The sequence below is a fragment of the Leucopleurus acutus genome (genome assembly GCF_964270905.1).
Source record: "Leucopleurus acutus genome assembly, chromosome: 3".
In the NCBI taxonomy this organism is placed as follows: Eukaryota; Metazoa; Chordata; class Mammalia; order Artiodactyla; family Delphinidae; genus Leucopleurus; species Leucopleurus acutus.
The window spans coordinates 103,960,664-103,978,843 of NC_139145.1; the positions used below are offsets into that span (position 1 = coordinate 103,960,664).

The window sequence follows — 18,180 nt, forward strand, 5'->3', positions numbered from 1 at the left end:
CTTTATATGGGCATGGAAGCTTTGCTTTGAATTTCTATCTTGTCTTTTCAAATACTGTTAGTTAAGCTAAGGACTGTCACAGGAGTGGTCTCTTAACTATCTAGAAAGACCTAGACTAGAACAAGAAAACACTTTTGTGTCTTCATTTTGGAGATCTTTCCATGTATGTCTTCATTTTTTCTTTATGTTTCCCCACCTCCTGATCTTCCTGACTCCATGAACACATTACTGAATACCTAAGAAATCTAACTGGATATCCACTCTCTGGACTTTATTTTGACTTGCCCTCCAATTCCAGATGCCCTCACCCAGTTCCATTGACTGGGTCATCTATCATGTTTTCCTTTGGTGAAGTGGACTCAATTCTGTCTGACCATCATAGGTCGTTGGAGGAGTAGGCAAAGCAATAAGCAGGTTATAGATCCTAGGGCATGCACCTGCCCCAATTTACTTATGTGGCCACAGTAATTGTAGAGCTCACAGGAAACAAGGCATTTCAAATTATAGTCTACTTGGGACTTCCCTGGTGGTGCAGTGGTTAAGAATCCGCCTGCCAATGCAGGGGATATGGGTTCGAGCCCTGGTCCAGGAAGATCCCACATGCCACGGAGCAACTAAGCCCGTGCGCCACAACTACCGAGCCTGCACTCTAGGGCCCACGAGCCACAACTACTGAAGCCCGTGTGCCTAGAGCCCGTGCTCCTCAACAAGAGAAGCCACCACAATGAGAAGCCTGCGCACCACAACGAAGAGTAGACCCGGCTCACTGCAACTAGAAAAGGCCCGTGTGCAGCAACGAAGACCCAACACAGCCAAAAATAAATAAATTTATTAAAAAAACAAACTATAGTCTACTTAATTGTAAACATATATAACTATTGCTTTCTATGTGTAACAACTACCTAGCTAAAGAATTTAAGAATCGTATTTTGAGTCTAGTTTTCATCTAGTAACGTCTGTATAGATAGAGACTTTTGAAGTCATTCAAGTCACAGTTAATATCCCTGACATTTATTTGCATTTATATTTGCATATATAAATGCATTTATAATTGCATTTATAAGCAACTCTGAATTCCTGAAGTACACTTGACTCTTCTTTTATCCACGTTATGGCAGAGCTGTGATTATGATAATCGCTATGCTTTAAAATCACAGGGTGAACAGCAACTAGGGAGCTCATCTGGTTTATCTCTAGCAGAACATAATCTGAATCATGCAGTCTGGTTTGTTGGTTTTTTTCAAGACTTTTGGAGAAGAGACACAATAATTTTTTCTACATATAGTTTGAAGATCAGAGATGAGGGGTTTTCTAGGTTTCCTCTCATAATCCAGTTTTAAATTCATTTAAGTATTTCCTTGGTGTACTACAGTTTTTTGCTTCTAGAAAGTAGAATGAGAAGCAACAGCTGATAAAAGGACACAAGAAGGAGCAAAGATTTAAGAAGCAAGGATGAAAGAAACCTGGAAGAGGGAAATAAAGAAGAAATATAAAAATAATTAAATGTTCCATTACTCTTTCATTTTTTTGATTTCCAAGAACCAGATTTGATCTCGTTCTTTTTTACAGACACTCACTACCTGAACACAAGGTACAAAGAGACTCAGGAATGATTAAGGAGTGCATGGTTGACTATTGGTTAACTGTGGATAAAACAAGTCCAGTTATTCATCAATAATATGTGTTCAGTCTTAATATTTTTAAATAATAATAAAAGCACATGGTAATAAAAATTCAGTCTATGTAGAGAGGTCTAAAAAGAAAAGGCAAAGTTTCCTGCCACATCTAGTCCTTTCAATCACTGTTAAAAATTCCTTTAGTAATTTTCTAGAAAGAAAAATTAAATGCATTTTCCTATATAGATATATGAATGTGTGTGGGGGGGGGCGATGAGGGCTGTGCATTTAAAATTTTATTACAAAAGAATAACATACCTCCTATGTGGCAGCTTACTTTTTTCTCTTTAAAATACATTTTGGAGACCTTTCCATGTATCTAGTCATGGAAGCTCCATGAATAAGGAAACTTTGTCTTTTTAAGCATTGTACTCCCAATGCCTAGAACAAAGGTCTCACAAATACTTTTTCTCCAGAAAAAATGTGTTAGGTAAATGAATGAATAAATTAGAAAATAAGAAAAACAACTTCATTGTTTTGAGCAAAGGCATAATATTGCATTATTTAAATGTACCAGAAGATTCCAGTCTGTTATTGATGAACATTTAGAACATTTTCAGATTTTTGGCTATTACTGTAGTAAACATTCCTGAACCTATCTGTTAAATCTCACACGTTTATCTGTAAGTGAATCCAAGGTAATTACTTTGCAATGTACTAGTTCAGTCAATTGCATTTTTAACTTTCACATTTCCAAGTAACACTCCTAACTGATTGCATCACTTTACACTCTTATTAAAATACAATTTTTATTCTGGGGCAAACCACAAAACCTAAATGTTTAATGTCAGAAATACACATTCATAGAAACTACATATTCTTTCATCTACAGCCTTTTAATAAAAACTATGTCAGATGAGATCTAAAAAAACTGAAAATCCTTGTGGCCTTGCTCAGCACTAGGGACATCCTTTTTCTCAAGGACAAAGTACTTGTTCCTTCTGGCCAGCTTTTTGGAACTTGGCCAAAATTCATGGCTAACTGCTTCCTTTGTATATTCTAATAATAAGATATAATTCTATTAGTGTCTTTTTGTAAAAAGCTCAATAACTGCACCTTTGTCAAATATAAATAATGGTTCAAGAGCATGCACATGTCATTGAGAAAGTATTTATACAAAGGAAACAGGTAGCAGTCCTGTAGAAGTGCTTGAAATTCTATCTCTCGGGCTTTCACATGGATTCCACTGCTTATTGACATTAAAATAAGAAAAGTAACCTATATGCAGAAAGAAGGTTGTATTCACATTAACATTCATGAAGGCTGAGCAGCTTGAGCCCTACACATCAAGTAGGGAATATATCCTTTGTTTACCGATGAGAAAATGTCTCAGTGATAAATGGTTACAGACAGGGGTGTCACAAGGGCAACAGCATACAGAACAGCTCCGACAAACTTAAAAAACATTTTTTTTTAAAGTCTTCTTCTCCTCCAGTTCTTTTTGCAGATTGTGGAACACAGTGCCTATCCCCTCAAATAAAAGAAAAATATTGCAATGCAGAATTCCTAACCTTTACTGAGGCACCTCCCAGAAAACAAAAAACACACTCTTTGAGAATAATTTGAAACAAAGCTTCAAAGGTTTCATGATGCATAAATATTCAGACATTCTGAAAAGAAGTGCCCTACACCCTGCACCCTGCCTGTTTGGGTCTAAAATGTATATTGTTATAAGACAGCACGGTCGTCAAAGTGCAAAGTCTAACGTCAACACTGGGAGACGTTAGGCACATCGTTAAAACGCTTTACACTCATTTACATAAATTCAAACACATTATCATACTCATTCAGTAAATTTCTGAGAAGAATCATATATGAGGTCATGAATTTGTCATTTTTCAAACTAATATCTTATTGACTCCAAAACTGACTTGGTAGACTTTCAGTTAATTTTCAAAACAAAATAAGTTATAACTTGTAGACAGCCTTGTCTCATTGAGAATAGGAAGCCTGGAACCAGGGCTCGAGGGCAATTACTTCCCGGGGCCTAACTCTAGGTGGCTCACTTTCCTCACCTAAAAACACAAAAGCTGAAACAACTGTCTCCCGCCGCCCAAGGGTTTTTTCTCCAGCATTTTGTCTTTTCTGCAGGAGTCTAGAGGATTCAGCAGGAAGAGTTAGAAGCACAGAACAATCTAAAACATGGATGTCGATACTATGCTTTGGGGAGTCCTTCCCCATCACACAGAAACCTCCAGATGCAGAGCAAGAGGAAATGCACAACAGCCGCCGACAAATACCCTGCTAGCACCTCCCCACTCAGTGTTTTCTAGCCAGCCTTTGCCAGCACTGTGCGAACGAAGGACAAAGACGCAGCCGGAAGGTCGCCCGGGGCCGCCGGGTTAGCCCCGAGCCTTGGCCCTGGACCTATTACTTACTGGGGATGACGGGGCGGGGCCCAAGGGGAGGAGTCAGGGGCGGGGCTGGAACCGGACCTTACTCTAGGGCTGCGGCGGAATCTCTGCGTCTGCGCGCCCGCGTAGGCCTGTGGTTGGGAAGCCCCAGGTTCTAGGCTCGCCCTCGCGCCCCGGCCTCCGCCTCCTCCAGGTCCCTTCCCACCTCCGCCCACTTGACGCGATGACGCACGGCAGGTTTGCGGACGTGGCGGCGGCGCACTGCACGAAAGGCCGAGACGTTGGCGGCGGCGGTGACGGTCTACAGGGGCAGCCAGAAACGGAGGCTCGGCCATGAACTGGCCCGGGACGGCCTCCCCAGCGGCGGCGGCGGACTTGGTAGCCGTCTCCTCGTTGAGTCCCGCCTGCTAACGGGACAGGTAAAGATCGCGGTGAGAGGTCGGGGGTGGCCGGGTCCCGGCCGGCGGGGTTGGGCCCCAGCTGCACCCTCGCTGGAGGCGGCGCGGACCCCGCGGCCGCAGATGTGGCGAGGCATCTGGTTGGGGCTTGGACCCCAGCCCGCGTGGAAGAGACTCCGAGGCAGGGGAGACCTTCGAGACCAGCTCCACCAAAGCCCCTTGTTACACTGTCGGGGAAACTGAGGCTCAGAGGAAGGACTCCTACTTGCCCCAATCCCGGAGCAGCGCATTTCCCACCTAGACACACTACATTTCTCCTACAACTTCGTGTCTCTGTTGAATATTCGTTGACAGCATCTCGTCCACATCGTCCAAGTGTGATGGTGTAAGATAGAGATCTGAGATTTAATTCTCGCAGGGGTAACAGGGAAAGAAAAAACAAGACGTGTGGAAAGGAGGAGGAGGGAAGTTAAGTTTTTAGAAACAGAATTGGCCCTGGCAGGTACAGTCCCTGTGATACTGTCCCAGTGCTGAACTGGATTGTGACCTGTGGCCCTTTTATTGCTCTCTGCTTAAGGAATGTCAAAGCGAAACACCCAGCAGCATTTATGCAGCACGAAGGCGTTTGGGAAATCATTTTCAGTCAGAAAGTGAGCTGATGAGTGCTTCAACACGGTATCCATTGTGTTACTCTTGTCATCTATGTAGCATGCAGGCTTGTTTTAGTTTTCTGAAGGGGGTATTTGTGCTTTTTTTCCCCCTGCCTTAAGATAATTATGACAGGTGAAGAGAATTCAACCAGATGACTTGAATACTGGGTACTTTCTAATCTCTATATACTTGGCTCAGATAATTATATGCCTGGGCCAGAGTCTACCTTTTCGCGTCAATTAGGGACACAACCAATTCTTGATGATTCAGAAACAGACTACACAGTTTGTGGTATTCTACTGCCTGCGTTTCATTCCAAGCGGAGTGAAGAGCTCGTGAAACAGATGACGTTCTAGTCTTTAAATATTATTTAGCAACATATCATGGAGAGACGTTGATATAAGTATCTAAAATGGCTTTGGGGCATTGCTCAGTGAATTTCAGCTGTACTAAGCCAGTTTGGGGTTCTAAGACCAAATTATCAGGGGAAAAACGTCTAAAGGGCAGCATAACTGAGTCAGTATAGCCATGGGTAAATCGCTGTATATTAAGTGGTTCATAACTTTTTAAACTTTTTGAGAATATGAAAACAATAAATATTATCCTCAGAAAAATGTAAATATGTATAAAATTTTGCCTAGGAATCCACAGGATTCACAGACATTCCCTACATTAAAGACAGGAAAGACTGTAAAATAAGTGGAAATTATCTGTTTTAGATGAAGGTGAGATACTCTACTCTTTCAACTTTTTTGAGAACAGAATAAAAATAAAGCATCCTTAATTTATTATGGTATTAAAACAAGTTTAATCTTTAAGCTTGTTAGAGTTGTCACTTGTTAGAATTCCTTGAAGGAACAGGTGTGACTTTAAAACTGCTTTTAAGATGTAAAATGTGGTAGCTTTCTTTAGTTTGGTGGCTGTTGAGTTAGGAATTCCAGTTCAATAAATAATGTAGCTCTTGGGAGGGACAGGTGAAATTATCGACTTAATATATGGCTATTAGTTATTTATGTTATCTGAATAGAAACCTTTGAGTTTTTGAAGCATTACAGTGTTGCCACAGAGCAGAGTCAGAAACTGGTTTTCAAGGGTTCTATTCAATGATATGAAATAGTTCCCAAAAGTTTAAAGTATGTCCCAACATAGAGTATGTAATCTATTGTCATGTATATTACAAACTCAGACTTTTGGAGTTGGTCTTTTTCGATTTTTTTCTTTTTCACCTGGTACTTGTCCATAGTATTCACAACTGGCTTTGATACATCATTTAGTCTTGGCTTCTATGGCACAACATTTTCTTGGTTTCCTCCTCCTCTGAACACTTCTTTTCGTCTTTGCAGTCTGATTTTCCTTCGTCTAGGTACTAAATGTAGCAGTTCTTCAAGGGTCAGTCTTGGACCCTCTTATTCTGTGTGCACGCTCTCTCTTCCTCCCTCCCTCTCTCCCTCTCTCTCTCTCTCTCTGTCTCTCTCTGTCTCTGTCTCTGTCTCTCTCTCTCTCTGTAATCTCATCTACACAGCTTCAGTTTCCACCTATGTGCAGATGAGTCATGAAATTATATCACCCAGACCTTTCTGAATTTGACTACATAGACCACTTGACTACTTGACATTCTTTTTGGTTGTCTTAAAGGAATTTACAGTCAGCGTCACCAAGCCCCCCCACCCCCACCAAGCTCTTTTTCCAGTGTTCCACATCTTAGAGAATGGCACTGCCATTTACTCAGGGATGCAAATCACAAGTCTTGGTGTGATCCTTAACTAACTTCTTCTCTTCATATCTGAGCCACATCATTAAGCCCTAAGTATTTTATCTCCCCAAATTCCTCTTATGACCTCTCTACTCTCCATCTTTCACAATAATTGAGGATAATCTACTATCCTTTCTTATGTGAACAATTAATATGAAGCTAGAACTGTGAATGTGGTAATAGTTTTTTATGTTCTTGTATTGTTTTTTGTTTTTAACATTGACAGACTTTATGGGGGCGGGGATCTGGTTTCCACCTGGGATCCTACCCTCTTAATATAGATAAGAAGGGATTTAGAAACCTTTGTACAATATCTATTCTGGGCCCCCAGGGCAGGAAGGGGGTGATTGCTGGGTGGGCGGGCTTGAAGGGTGGAGGCAGGGCCCTTACCACCTGCATGCCCACATCCACCCTGAACATGAGGGTGGGGTGAGATGCTCTGGGAGGGATGAGGGAGTCCCCAGGCTAGGGGCAAGCTGGCAGCAGGGGCTGTGACAGGTAGCCATAGCTTCAGCAGCACTTGGCACCACGGTTGCAGGGCAGCTTGTTGCTGGCATCGTCAGTGGTGCACTTGTAGTCATAGGTGAGCTCCTCACCATGCAGGGTGCAGTGCAGGGTAGGTGAAGATGATGATGGGCTTCTGGCCCTCCACGTGGGTGACTTGAGAGAAGCAGTTGGGCTCACAGGAGTGGTTGATGACACGGGCAGCATTACCATGCATCGTGGCATCCCCACATCAAAGTCATCCATTTGGAACATGTAGCACCCAGTGCCCTTCCCATCGGAGAACTTCTCCCGTTTATTGTTCTTTTTTAATGAGGATAGATTAACTTGATGAAGGTGAGTTGAGAGTGAGTACACTTAGGTCAGCTCTCATCTCAGTCAGTCTTAAGATGTCTTTTCTGAAGTAGAAATGAATGTAGAACTTATAATCTGTTCACAATCTTTATAGCCCATAAATTGAGTTTCATGAGGACTTTGGTAAGTTAAAGTTTGGTGAAAAGCTGCCAGGGAAGAAAAATCCCTGGTTGAGAGCAAAATTATGACCTGTATAGAAGGCACATACTATACTAAATAAAAATACTGAAATCAGCATGATCCAGGGAAGTAGGTAGGGAGTTCAAAAGACAGTTCAATCCCATGGAACTTAAAATGCAGAACAACTCAGAAAGTTTGGGGTTTATAAAAGTGTTGTGTGTGTACATATAAAACATATACTTAGATTCTATCAGATCTGTAAATTGTATATATGATCACACGTTTTTAAGACATAATACAAAATTATTTCTGTAATTTTCTTCACATCCTCAGAATGGGGAAACTTAATTTTTTGACCTAAAAAAATACAGCAATTTGCCCTTGTTAAAATGTAATCATCACCATGTTTTGTGATATATGGTCTATAAGAATGGATTACTTCTTCCTCCCATCCCATTGTCTCCATTGCCAAATACGTTCATTGTACTTCAACAACTATAAAACTTGAACCTAAAACCGTTCTTTAAAAAACAAAAGATAAAGTGTCCTGAATATAAGATTCATGTAAATTAGTCAAATGGATCAGCTACATTCCAAAGTTTTCTCTGCCTTCTTTCCCTACCAGATTTTGACATTATGGCAGGGAGGCATCAGAATCGTAGTTTTCCTCTTCCAGGAGTTCATTCAAGTGGTCAAGTACATGCATTTGGAAATTGTACAGACAATGATATGTTGGAGGAGGATGCTGAAGTGTATGAGCTTCGATCCAGAGGAAAAGAAAAAATCCGAAGAAGTACATCAAAAGATAGACTTGATGACATTATAGTATTAACAAAAGATATACAGGAAGGAGACACTTTAAATGCAATAGCCCTTCAATACTGTTGTACGGTAAGTTTTAATTTGATTTTGCATAATGCAGCCCCAAATAAATTATTTGTTCATAGCACAAAATTGAAATAAATTCTGTGCCCTTTTATCTTGTATTCCCCCCCACCCACTTTTTTGTCTTTTCACAGAAATCAGTATCATGTTGGTGGATGTTAACTTTTTAAATTTTTAAGTGAATACTTGAATTTCTGTTTATTTCTAAATCATGATTCTATTTTCAGATTGAAAAACACTCAAGTGTGTTTATTTTTCTCCTTATTCAAGTTGTAAGGGAATGTAGAAATATATAAGGAAAGGTTTTTTCCTGCCCCAATTTCCTGAGATAACACACGTTGGTGTATTTCTTTCCATACGTTTTTTGGGGGGAGATATATATGTGTATAGTGATTTTTGTGTTTAAAAATTGGTTTATATTATACCTATTACTCTGCAAGTTGCCTTTGACTTTTTCATTTCTTAGTATACCATGGATATCCCTCATAGCCTTATAGATCTAACTCATTATTTTATGTAGCTATATGATGTTGCATAGTATGGATGTACCATAATTATTAAGTTGTTCTCTTACTCATTGATAGGATTTTCTCCATGTTTTGCATTGTGCAGTGAATATCATCACAACTGGTACCTTATTTCTGTGAAATAGATTCTCAAAAGTGGGATTTATAGATGAAAGGTATATTTTTTATTTTACTAGGCATTAAACTCTGTTTAAATCCATTTAATGTTTGTGTCATGTCCATTTTGTATCCATAGCATGGAATCTATTTTCATGTAAACACATTGATATGGAAACTGTTGATATCTTTCATTTTCAAACTTTTTATTCTCATGCTTCCAAAAGAATTTTGAAAGGTATATACTGTGTACCTCCTTGCACCTTTTAAAGTGAACATCTTAAATACGTCCTGACTTAAAGTAGTTATAAAGGATTTAATTTCCAGAATGTTGTCAATATTGATATTTAAAAATAAGACTATTAGATTATTCTTTAAATATATGCATGGAATCCTAAATACCACCAGGATTTGCTACCTAAAATTATTCATTTAAAATATATATATGAGCTCTTTTTTTAGTAGCATGAAATTTTATATTTAAAAATTTTTTATATATTTAAAATTTTTTTCTCCTTGATTAATATTTTCATCCCCCCCAAAATCTTTCATAGTATAAAATATTTTTATCTTGAAAAACTTTTATTGATTACCTGTCATTGTTCTCTCCAATAGAAACACACACATATATTGATAAATTTATATATATATATATTAATTTTAAAGTCTCTGATGACCATGAGGTTCTATGTATTATTTTTCCTGAATAATTATTGCAATTATTCACAATTGATCAAAACAAACATTATAAATTTTAATTTAAATGTTTAATAAATATTTTATTGAAATGCATTTCTTGATGAGGTAAGAAAGCTGGGTTTGGGTTTTTTTTTGTGACTTGTTCATGTATGGCAACATTATTTATTGTTAAATCAGAAAATATCTGATTTCATTCTTTAATGCAAATAAAACTGTTAATATGTGTCCTGTAGAGAAATAAGACCACTGAGAAATAAATTATAGAATGTGCTTTAGAAGGATGATAATGGAAAGTAATCAAGACGTTAAAATTAGGGGCAAGACTGAAAATATCAAGGTGAAGATCCAAGAGAAGAGTGTGGTCCAGCAGCTTTATTAGAGAAAGACATTAGTTTTCTTTTAATGAGCCTAGAAAATTTTCTTAGAAAAAGAGAAATTTGAAGTGCCATCTGAATGATTAAAAATAGATCATATTTCCAATGAAGTGAGAAGGAGAAAGTATTTCAGGCATGACAGTGATGTGGAGATTTCAAGGAGGAAATAAGGCGGACAACGGAGGAAGTTTAATAGCTGTTTCAGAAATGAGTGACACAGACTAGGATGAAGTGATTTAATATAACTGAGGGAAAGTTTGATATATAGTAAGAGAACATCATTGTAGGATTTTAACAAGAGTGCTGCAGAATGGGGTGGTGGGGGGCGGGAACCTGCTGGTGAATTAGAGGGAATCCAAGAAAGAAGTTACTGGAAGATGATCCAATGAATATGATTCAGGCTTAGGCTAAAATATTTATAGTAAAGAAGAGAAGAAGCCAATAGAAAATGTATTGGGGGGGAAATCACAGGGTGTATCCGCTGTTTCCTTAATTAAAATGAAGAGTGATGCAAGGCAGCTGAACGTTAGGGAAAAGATGGCATTGGCCACAATAATGGGAAAATTGATACAGCAGAGATAGGGAGTTAAGCAGTGCTCCCTTTTGACAGAGCTCAACTAGCAAAAAAAGATTAACCTTACAAAAGGATTTATCATTTAAAAATATGGTAATTAGTGCTATATTCCACTTGTAAATATTCAGCCTTAGGAATTATTAAAAACATGCCTGTTATAAAACAGTGATAAGAGGAACAAAAAGCTCAAGGTTACATTTGGAATCCTAAATGTAACCAAGGAAGTTAGCATAACAGAGAAAATATTATAGGGATATTTAGAGAGATAACCTAGTTAGATGCTAAACCTTGGAAACCTGGTTCAGAAAGATTATTGAGTAGTTATTAGTCAGAATATACAATACCAGGCAAAAGAGCATTTAAAGAGAATAGGATCAGGCTTTGGGGTTTGTCAGTGAATCTTCATTTGCCTTAAAAGAGTCTCAAGGTAGTAAAATGACAAAGCACCCTTTAACATTACACTCTCATCTCCAAGTTACTGTTCAGTCCTCTCTCCCTTTTCCTCCCACACATACACTTCAAAGGAATTGATTTTTCCAATAAGACCTCTCATTCTTCATCAGTAATATGCAGTTAATCCAGGTCACTACTACCTCTTAAAAACCCTGTCTGACAACCTGGATTCTGCAGGTTTCTGACTTTCCTACTATTAAAATTTAATAACAGCTAACATTTACATAACATACTGTGTGTCACTACTGTAGATGTTCTTTGGACATTTTAATACATTAATCTTCACAGTAATCCTATGTGGTAGGTAGTATTATTACTGTCATTTTACATATGTGAAACTGATTTGCAGACAGGTTAAACAACTTGCCCCAAATCATACAGCTAGAAAGTGTCAGGACCATGCTTCAAACCCAGATAGTCTGTGCTTTTAACCACCATCATATAGTGCTTTCCTGGGCACTGTTTCTTAATCTCCTTTGTGGATTTCTCTTAACTCAACATACCCCTCAAATGTTGGCATTCCTCAGGGATCTTTCCTATGTTACCTTTTTCTCCTAGACTTTTTCTAGTGAATCTACTCTTGGGACTTCAGTTACTATTTTTGCTGGTAATCCACAAATCTATATCTCTAGCTGAGAGCATTCTTCTGAATTTCAGGCATACATTTATAACTGCCTTTGGACATCTTCCACTTGGCACATTTCAAGCACCTCAAAGTCAACATGTGTGAAATCTGCATTCATTCTCTTTTATCCCTCTACAGTGTTCCATAATCTCAGTGAGTGACATCATTATCCATCGAGTTGGCCAAGCCAGAAATCTAAGTTTTATCCTAGACACACTTTACCTCTCTGATATCAATCAGGTGATAAATGATCAGTGCTTGGTTTACAGCATTGATGGAAATGGTGGATTAATAACTTAAAGGCAGTTGGAGAGCCTGGCATAGTAATTGGTAACTTGAGAAACACTCTCCTGCTCCCCTTACAATGGCAGGTGGAGAGAACATGTAGACAGGTTGAGGACTATATAAAATATATAAGGAAAGCTTATAAAAATGGCTGATCTGGGGGATAGTTGAATAATGCATTTACACCAGAGGTTGGGGGAAAAATGGCTTCAGGGGACAAATGAAGGAGACAAATTATCATATTTTATCAATTCTAAGGTGTATTTTTTTTTACACATTTTAACATCTTTGAAGTTAGAATGGTGGCATCTTCAATATTTGGTGGGTTTTTTTTTTTTTTACCTTAATGATACATAAAATAATGGCACATCTTAGAGTGGATTGCATCTTGGTTTTGATAAAATATGGTACTTTTAGTTCGGTAAGTTGACATTTGCCTATACTCTAATCACCACATTAGAAGAAGGAACATAAGTATCTGTAATCCTTCCTTCACAAATTGTTTACAAGCGGCAGAAGTATGATATTTGCGCATGATATAGAAAGAGAAATACCAAAAGATCCTAGAATCTACTTAAATAGCTAGGATTAGTGTTAATATTGATAATATGTGGGTGATTATAGAATGTAATTGGTGATTTCTTAAGACTGGTAGATCAAGAATGGTATAGAACTGTTATCCACAAATAATATAAAATCCTCTCTGGGTGTGATAACTTACTACTTCTAATAATTAAGCTCAATTTTTTTTCCCTCCAAAAGTAACTGGGATGAATGAATATTACTACTTCTATTTTGATTTAGAATTTAGTTGAATTTTGCTTTTTTTGTCTTTACAGGTAGCAGATATCAAGAGGGTTAACAATCTCATCAGTGATCAAGACTTTTTTGCCCTTAGGTCTATCAAAATTCCAGTAAAAAAGTTTAGTTCATTGACTGAAACACTTTATCCTCCAAAAGGAAGACAGACTTCACGTCCTTCATCTGTTCAGTACCTTTCAGAACAACAGGAAGTTTTGTCAGCTAATGATTTTCTTTCTTCCAGTGAGTCAGCTGGTAGCTTTTTAAAAGAAGTAGACCGAGACATAGAACAAATAGTAAAATGTACAGACACCAAAAGAGAGAACCTTAATGAGGTGGTGTCTGCCTTGACAGCACAACAAGTACGTTTTGAACCTGATAACAAAAACATTCAACATAAGGATCCTTATTATGGAGCAGACTGGGGAATAGGGTGGTGGACAGCTGTAGTGATAATGTTGATAGTAGGCATAATAACGCCAGTATTTTATTTGCTGTATTATGAAATTTTAGCTAAAGTGGATGTTAGTCACCATTCAACAGTGGATTCTTCACATTTGCATTCAGGAGTCACACCCCCATCACAGCAGAGAGAAATGGAAAATGAAATGGCTCCAACTAAAGGAATACCCTTTGTCCCACAAGATGACCATAAGCTTTATAGTCAATATTCTCAGTTACCTGCTGCTCGACACAAAACATAGCAGTTAGTTCAGTTACAGTGTTAGCGATCACATGTGTATCTGGAATTTGGTGGGTGAATCAGTTATATTAAATAACCACTTCAAAGGCAGAATTTAGGGAGATTGAAGATGCTTTGTTTTTCACCTTTTTTTTTGTTTGTTTTTTGGAGCCATTTACAAATGGATTGAGTATAAAATCCCTACAGTTGCTAGTTGTTGATTCTGAAAGCAGTACATCTGTATATCTCTTTTATCAATGCTTAAAGCAGAAATGAATTTAAATGTGTCTCGGAAGTTCCTGGAAAATGCATTTTTTTCTTATTCAAGACTGGTTACGTTCAAATTTTATTTTTTAAGCAATTGTTTTTGGTTTGAGGTTATTAATAGTAAATTCATTATGCAGAATAATGATAGCATCAGATGTCTGCAACTGAAGAAAATTTATTACTAACCATCAAAATATTTAGTTGCAGAAAAGTTTGATTCTAAAATTATTTGATAGGACTTAAAATTTCATTTTGAAACTTAAGAAAAACCCCACATTTAGTACATATGCTATGAAAACATAAGTAGAACAGAAAGAGGAAAGAAATGTATAATGTCTGTAATAGAAGCTGAGATATATTATTATTTTTAAGCCCCCAAATTAATGTGTTAACTGTTGGGAAGTTGCCATTTGGTCACTAGAACACTGGATTATGTCAGGACCTAAAAGTTATCTTTGTCTCTGAAAGAATGCTGCCTCTGCTTCTGTGTTTTAAGTGATTATATTTGCCTCTGATGTTTGAAAGCACTTTTGTTGTTCTTTGATGAAAAGTGTTATACATGTACAGATTAGTATTAATTAGGAAATATTTCCTTACATACTGTGATAAGTTGTTGCTGTGTTACATGTAATAACATGCCTTAATTACATTTAATGCCTTATAATACTTTATGTAAACTAGTATAATTTTTAGAATTAAAATTAAGCATTATTTCAGATGGTCCGATAGGATTCATAACATAGGCTGTATAAATTTGTCTCCACCTTCACTGTCAGGCACAAGTTAATGGGATAGTAACATTTTCGTTGTCTGTCTCTGAGGTCTGTTGCAGAAAAGCAAGGGTAAAGAGACCTTTTGCATTAGCAAAAACAGACAAATTGTTTTGTATATTGATCCCTTAACCTCTGTTTTTCAAAGAGAAAATGTTCAGCTTAGGTCTTTTTTCCCTGAACTAGAGCATCAAATTGGGGAAGAGAGGCCAAAGGTGTATATGGATTGGTCAAAAGAGTGCCACTTTTAAGATCTGTGTGGATCAGAGTCTGGCTAAATAAGCATTTGCATACTGATTCCATCATTTAGTTTTTAAAAGTATGTGTTTTTAAAATGCTATCAAAATGATTCATTTGGTGGAGTCTGGCTTGCCTGTTTGTGTATAATAAAGTATGTACCTTAAGATATATTATACCACCTAATTTTCTGGGCATTATTTCCTAACTTTTAATGTTTCAGCTTTTTGACCAGTCATTTTATATTTCAAACTTCAGTCTTGATACAAAGTGGGGTGAATAAATATATACGCTTAATGAGGTTTAATGTCCTTTTAGGAGCAGTGTATCATAGAAAGACAGGACAAAGGTGTCAAACATTAAAGCCCTTGCATATATTAGAGGGCCTTAGACAATTACCAAAAAGTGTTAATATGGAGGTTTGTAGCAAATTGATTTTTTGAGTTAACTCTATTAGTTTAAGATTTAAAAAATTGTTTTAATGTGCTTTGGGCATCTTGAGAAAAGTATGATCTTTCTAATTTATGCTCAGTGTTAACTTGGTCAGTTTACATTGTATTTATTAAGCCTGCTGAAAATCAAGTTTCAAGAAAGAAAATACAGATTATTTTAGGGTAGAATGGGCTAGATGTCCTTTGAAGAACTTTGTTTACATCAAATTGATGAAATTACGGAGTCAGGGATTCCTTTTTGCTAGCGGTACTTTGAAATTGTGATAGAGAAGTCTGATTTATAAAATAAGTAACTTTTTAAAAAGTAATGAGGTATACCATGTACTTGATTAAAAACCTTTTCTGTCTTGCAGAGTGTCCTGTTCCTTGAAGGCAGTATAACATATCCTTATGACACAGGCAGTTTCCTTTGTCCATATATTTGAATTACATTGGGCTGGCCAAAAAGTTTGTTCGGATTTTTCCATAACATTTTACGGAAAAAACAGAGGGAACTTTTTGGCCAACCCAATATATTTTTTTACTTAATTGAATATAATTTGAATTATATATAATTCTATATATATGTATAACATATATAGAATTCTGTTATATATATAGAATTCTAGATTCTAATCCTTAAGTGTCATTTGTAAAAGAAAAATTTCTTAAGCATTTAATAGATTTAGAATAATTTTAGCTTTTAAAAAGTACTAATACATCAAAATTTGTAACAAATGCAGATTACTTTGTAAAACTTAATAAAACAAGAAAAGTTATTTGATTTTGTGGCTTTTGTGTTGAAACCCTTATTTGAATTTACTTTGAGGCTTTACATTAGAAGATATATACACACACATACATGCAGATGTAAAAGTAACGGAACTGTGAATCACTGCATTTGGTTCACTTAAAAAGTTGGAGTTGCAAGTGAAGAAAAACCTATTTTTAAAAAGGGCAGATTCTTAAAGTCTGGGTACAAATGGTTAAGATTGTTTCAAACTAATGGATGCCATTTAAATTAAATATTTTTTGCCATCGTATTTCTAGAAAATTATAGGATTCATGTCCCCAAAAGATATATTAAGATCAGTTATAGAGTCCAGTGGCCACGTTAAGAATTAGAAGACAGTAATGTTAAATTAATTTCTCCAAAGACTTTTTGTTTTTTAAAGCTTATCTTTTTCTGGACTCTACTTACTTGTTCAGTGGCCTGAAGAGTTCTTTAAATGAACCATTATTTAGTCATTAGTTCTTTTTAAAGTACTACAAAAATTACCTACTTGGGAATATGAAGGATACAGTTAGAGTTTTAGAAATATCGTGAAACAAAGATCCAGTCAAAGTGTTACAGAGTAAAGGTGTAGTTTTTAGGAGTCTGTATTTAAATGGTACATTATGATGGGAATCGTTCTTATTTTGAATTACAAAGTTGCTCAGGAAATCAGTATTTTCTTCCAAGTATGTGCATATTGCACTGTTAGATCATAGAAATCTGATGCTTTAATTCTTTTTATGTATGCAAATTATATAAGTCTTTTGTATAATGTATTTTATACAGATGCAGCATGGAATTGTAGAATGTTATGTTAGCATGTACATCTGTAAAACTGGTTTTTAAAACTTCTTGCCCCTCATTTTTCATATTTTAAAAGATCTGCAAAATGTAATAAAGTTTCTATTTTATTATTCAATCGAAAATGGAATCTGGTTAATTTAATTGAATAAAGCAAACCTTTTCTCCTCCTCTAACTATTAGAGATACTATGTAAGATAGACTGAATTGCCAAAGATTTACCAATTCAGATTCCCCCTTGTTATACTGAAAAAATACACTGGATTATTTATAGTACATAAGTGAAAGGAAATGAAAAAAATTTCAGATGAATGTTATTTGTGGGGGGATCTCTGATCTCATGGAAGAAGGCCTCATGAGACCTGGTCCACACCTTCTTGGCAAGTTACAGATTGGTTGTGTGACAATATGCTCTATTTATATGTAAATTTTATTATCACGGAAACAACCTTTCCATTTCAAAATATTAATTTTTTAAAATACCAGTAGCAAAAAGAATTGAGACAGTTATTTGGAGTTTTCATTTATTTAATGGAGAATTTGTGGTATAATCCTTGTTTTCTCCATATTTAAAAGTATCTTGATCTTAAAATTGTATTTACAGTTTTTCTTATAAGAAGTTTTTACTAACTTAAGAGCATTTAACCAAATTAAGGAAAGCCATTGATACTGTACATCTGAAGGTAGTGGGGAAGGAAAGGTTAACAAGGTCATCTGAGTTTCTTAGCATTCTCTCAATATCCAAATCTCTTAGTTTGTTATCACAACTTTAATCACCTAGAGTTTTGTTGTTGATGGTGGTTTGTTCAAGAACATTTGATACTGGCATCCCTGCTCAATAAATACACAGTTATTTTACTAGGTAAAATAAGTATTAACAAATTAGTTTTCTCTATCGAATATATTTCAGCAGGGTCAAAGAAAACAATATAAAACAAAAGGATACTATTGTAAGAATTTAATGTGTAAACAATACAGAAAAATAAGCATTAGCGCAACAAAACAGTTTTGCATCTTATATAGAAATTTTAAAGATACTTTACCAACAGGTAGGAGGTTAATCTCTGTATTAAAGCTTGCCTTCTTAT

At 36.4% G+C, this 18,180-nt stretch overlaps 1 protein-coding gene across 3 annotated transcripts; it reads left to right on the forward strand.

The window, feature by feature from the left end:
• Positions 1 to 4,312: 4,312 nt before the first annotated feature.
• LYSMD3 (LysM domain containing 3) lies at positions 4,313 to 17,210 on the forward strand. 3 transcript variants are annotated; one of them, XM_082836051.1, is made up of 4 exons: positions 4,313 to 4,449; positions 5,006 to 5,804; positions 8,436 to 8,701; positions 13,168 to 17,210. In XM_082836051.1, exons 3-4 carry the CDS (start codon positions 8,447 to 8,449, stop codon positions 13,831 to 13,833), a joined length of 921 nt encoding a protein of 306 aa, XP_082692177.1. In that variant the 5' UTR covers positions 4,313 to 4,449; positions 5,006 to 5,804; positions 8,436 to 8,446; the 3' UTR covers positions 13,834 to 17,210. The 3 variants fall into 3 exon arrangements, with proteins under 3 accessions (XP_082692177.1, XP_082692176.1, XP_082692175.1); XM_082836050.1 differs by lacking the exon at positions 5,006 to 5,804; XM_082836049.1 differs by lacking the exons at positions 4,313 to 4,449; positions 5,006 to 5,804 and having other exon boundaries at positions 7,670 to 8,701.
• Positions 17,211 to 18,180: the final 970 nt, after the last annotated feature.

Coding starts and splice junctions, on each gene's coding strand:
- LYSMD3 (XM_082836051.1), top strand. CDS start 8,447: ATGGCAGGGAGGCATCAGAATCGTAGTTTTCCTCTTCCAGGAGTTCAT. Junction 8,702..13,167: donor CCCTTCAATACTGTTGTACG/GTAAGTTTTAAT, acceptor TTGTCTTTACAG/GTAGCAGATATCAAGAGGGT.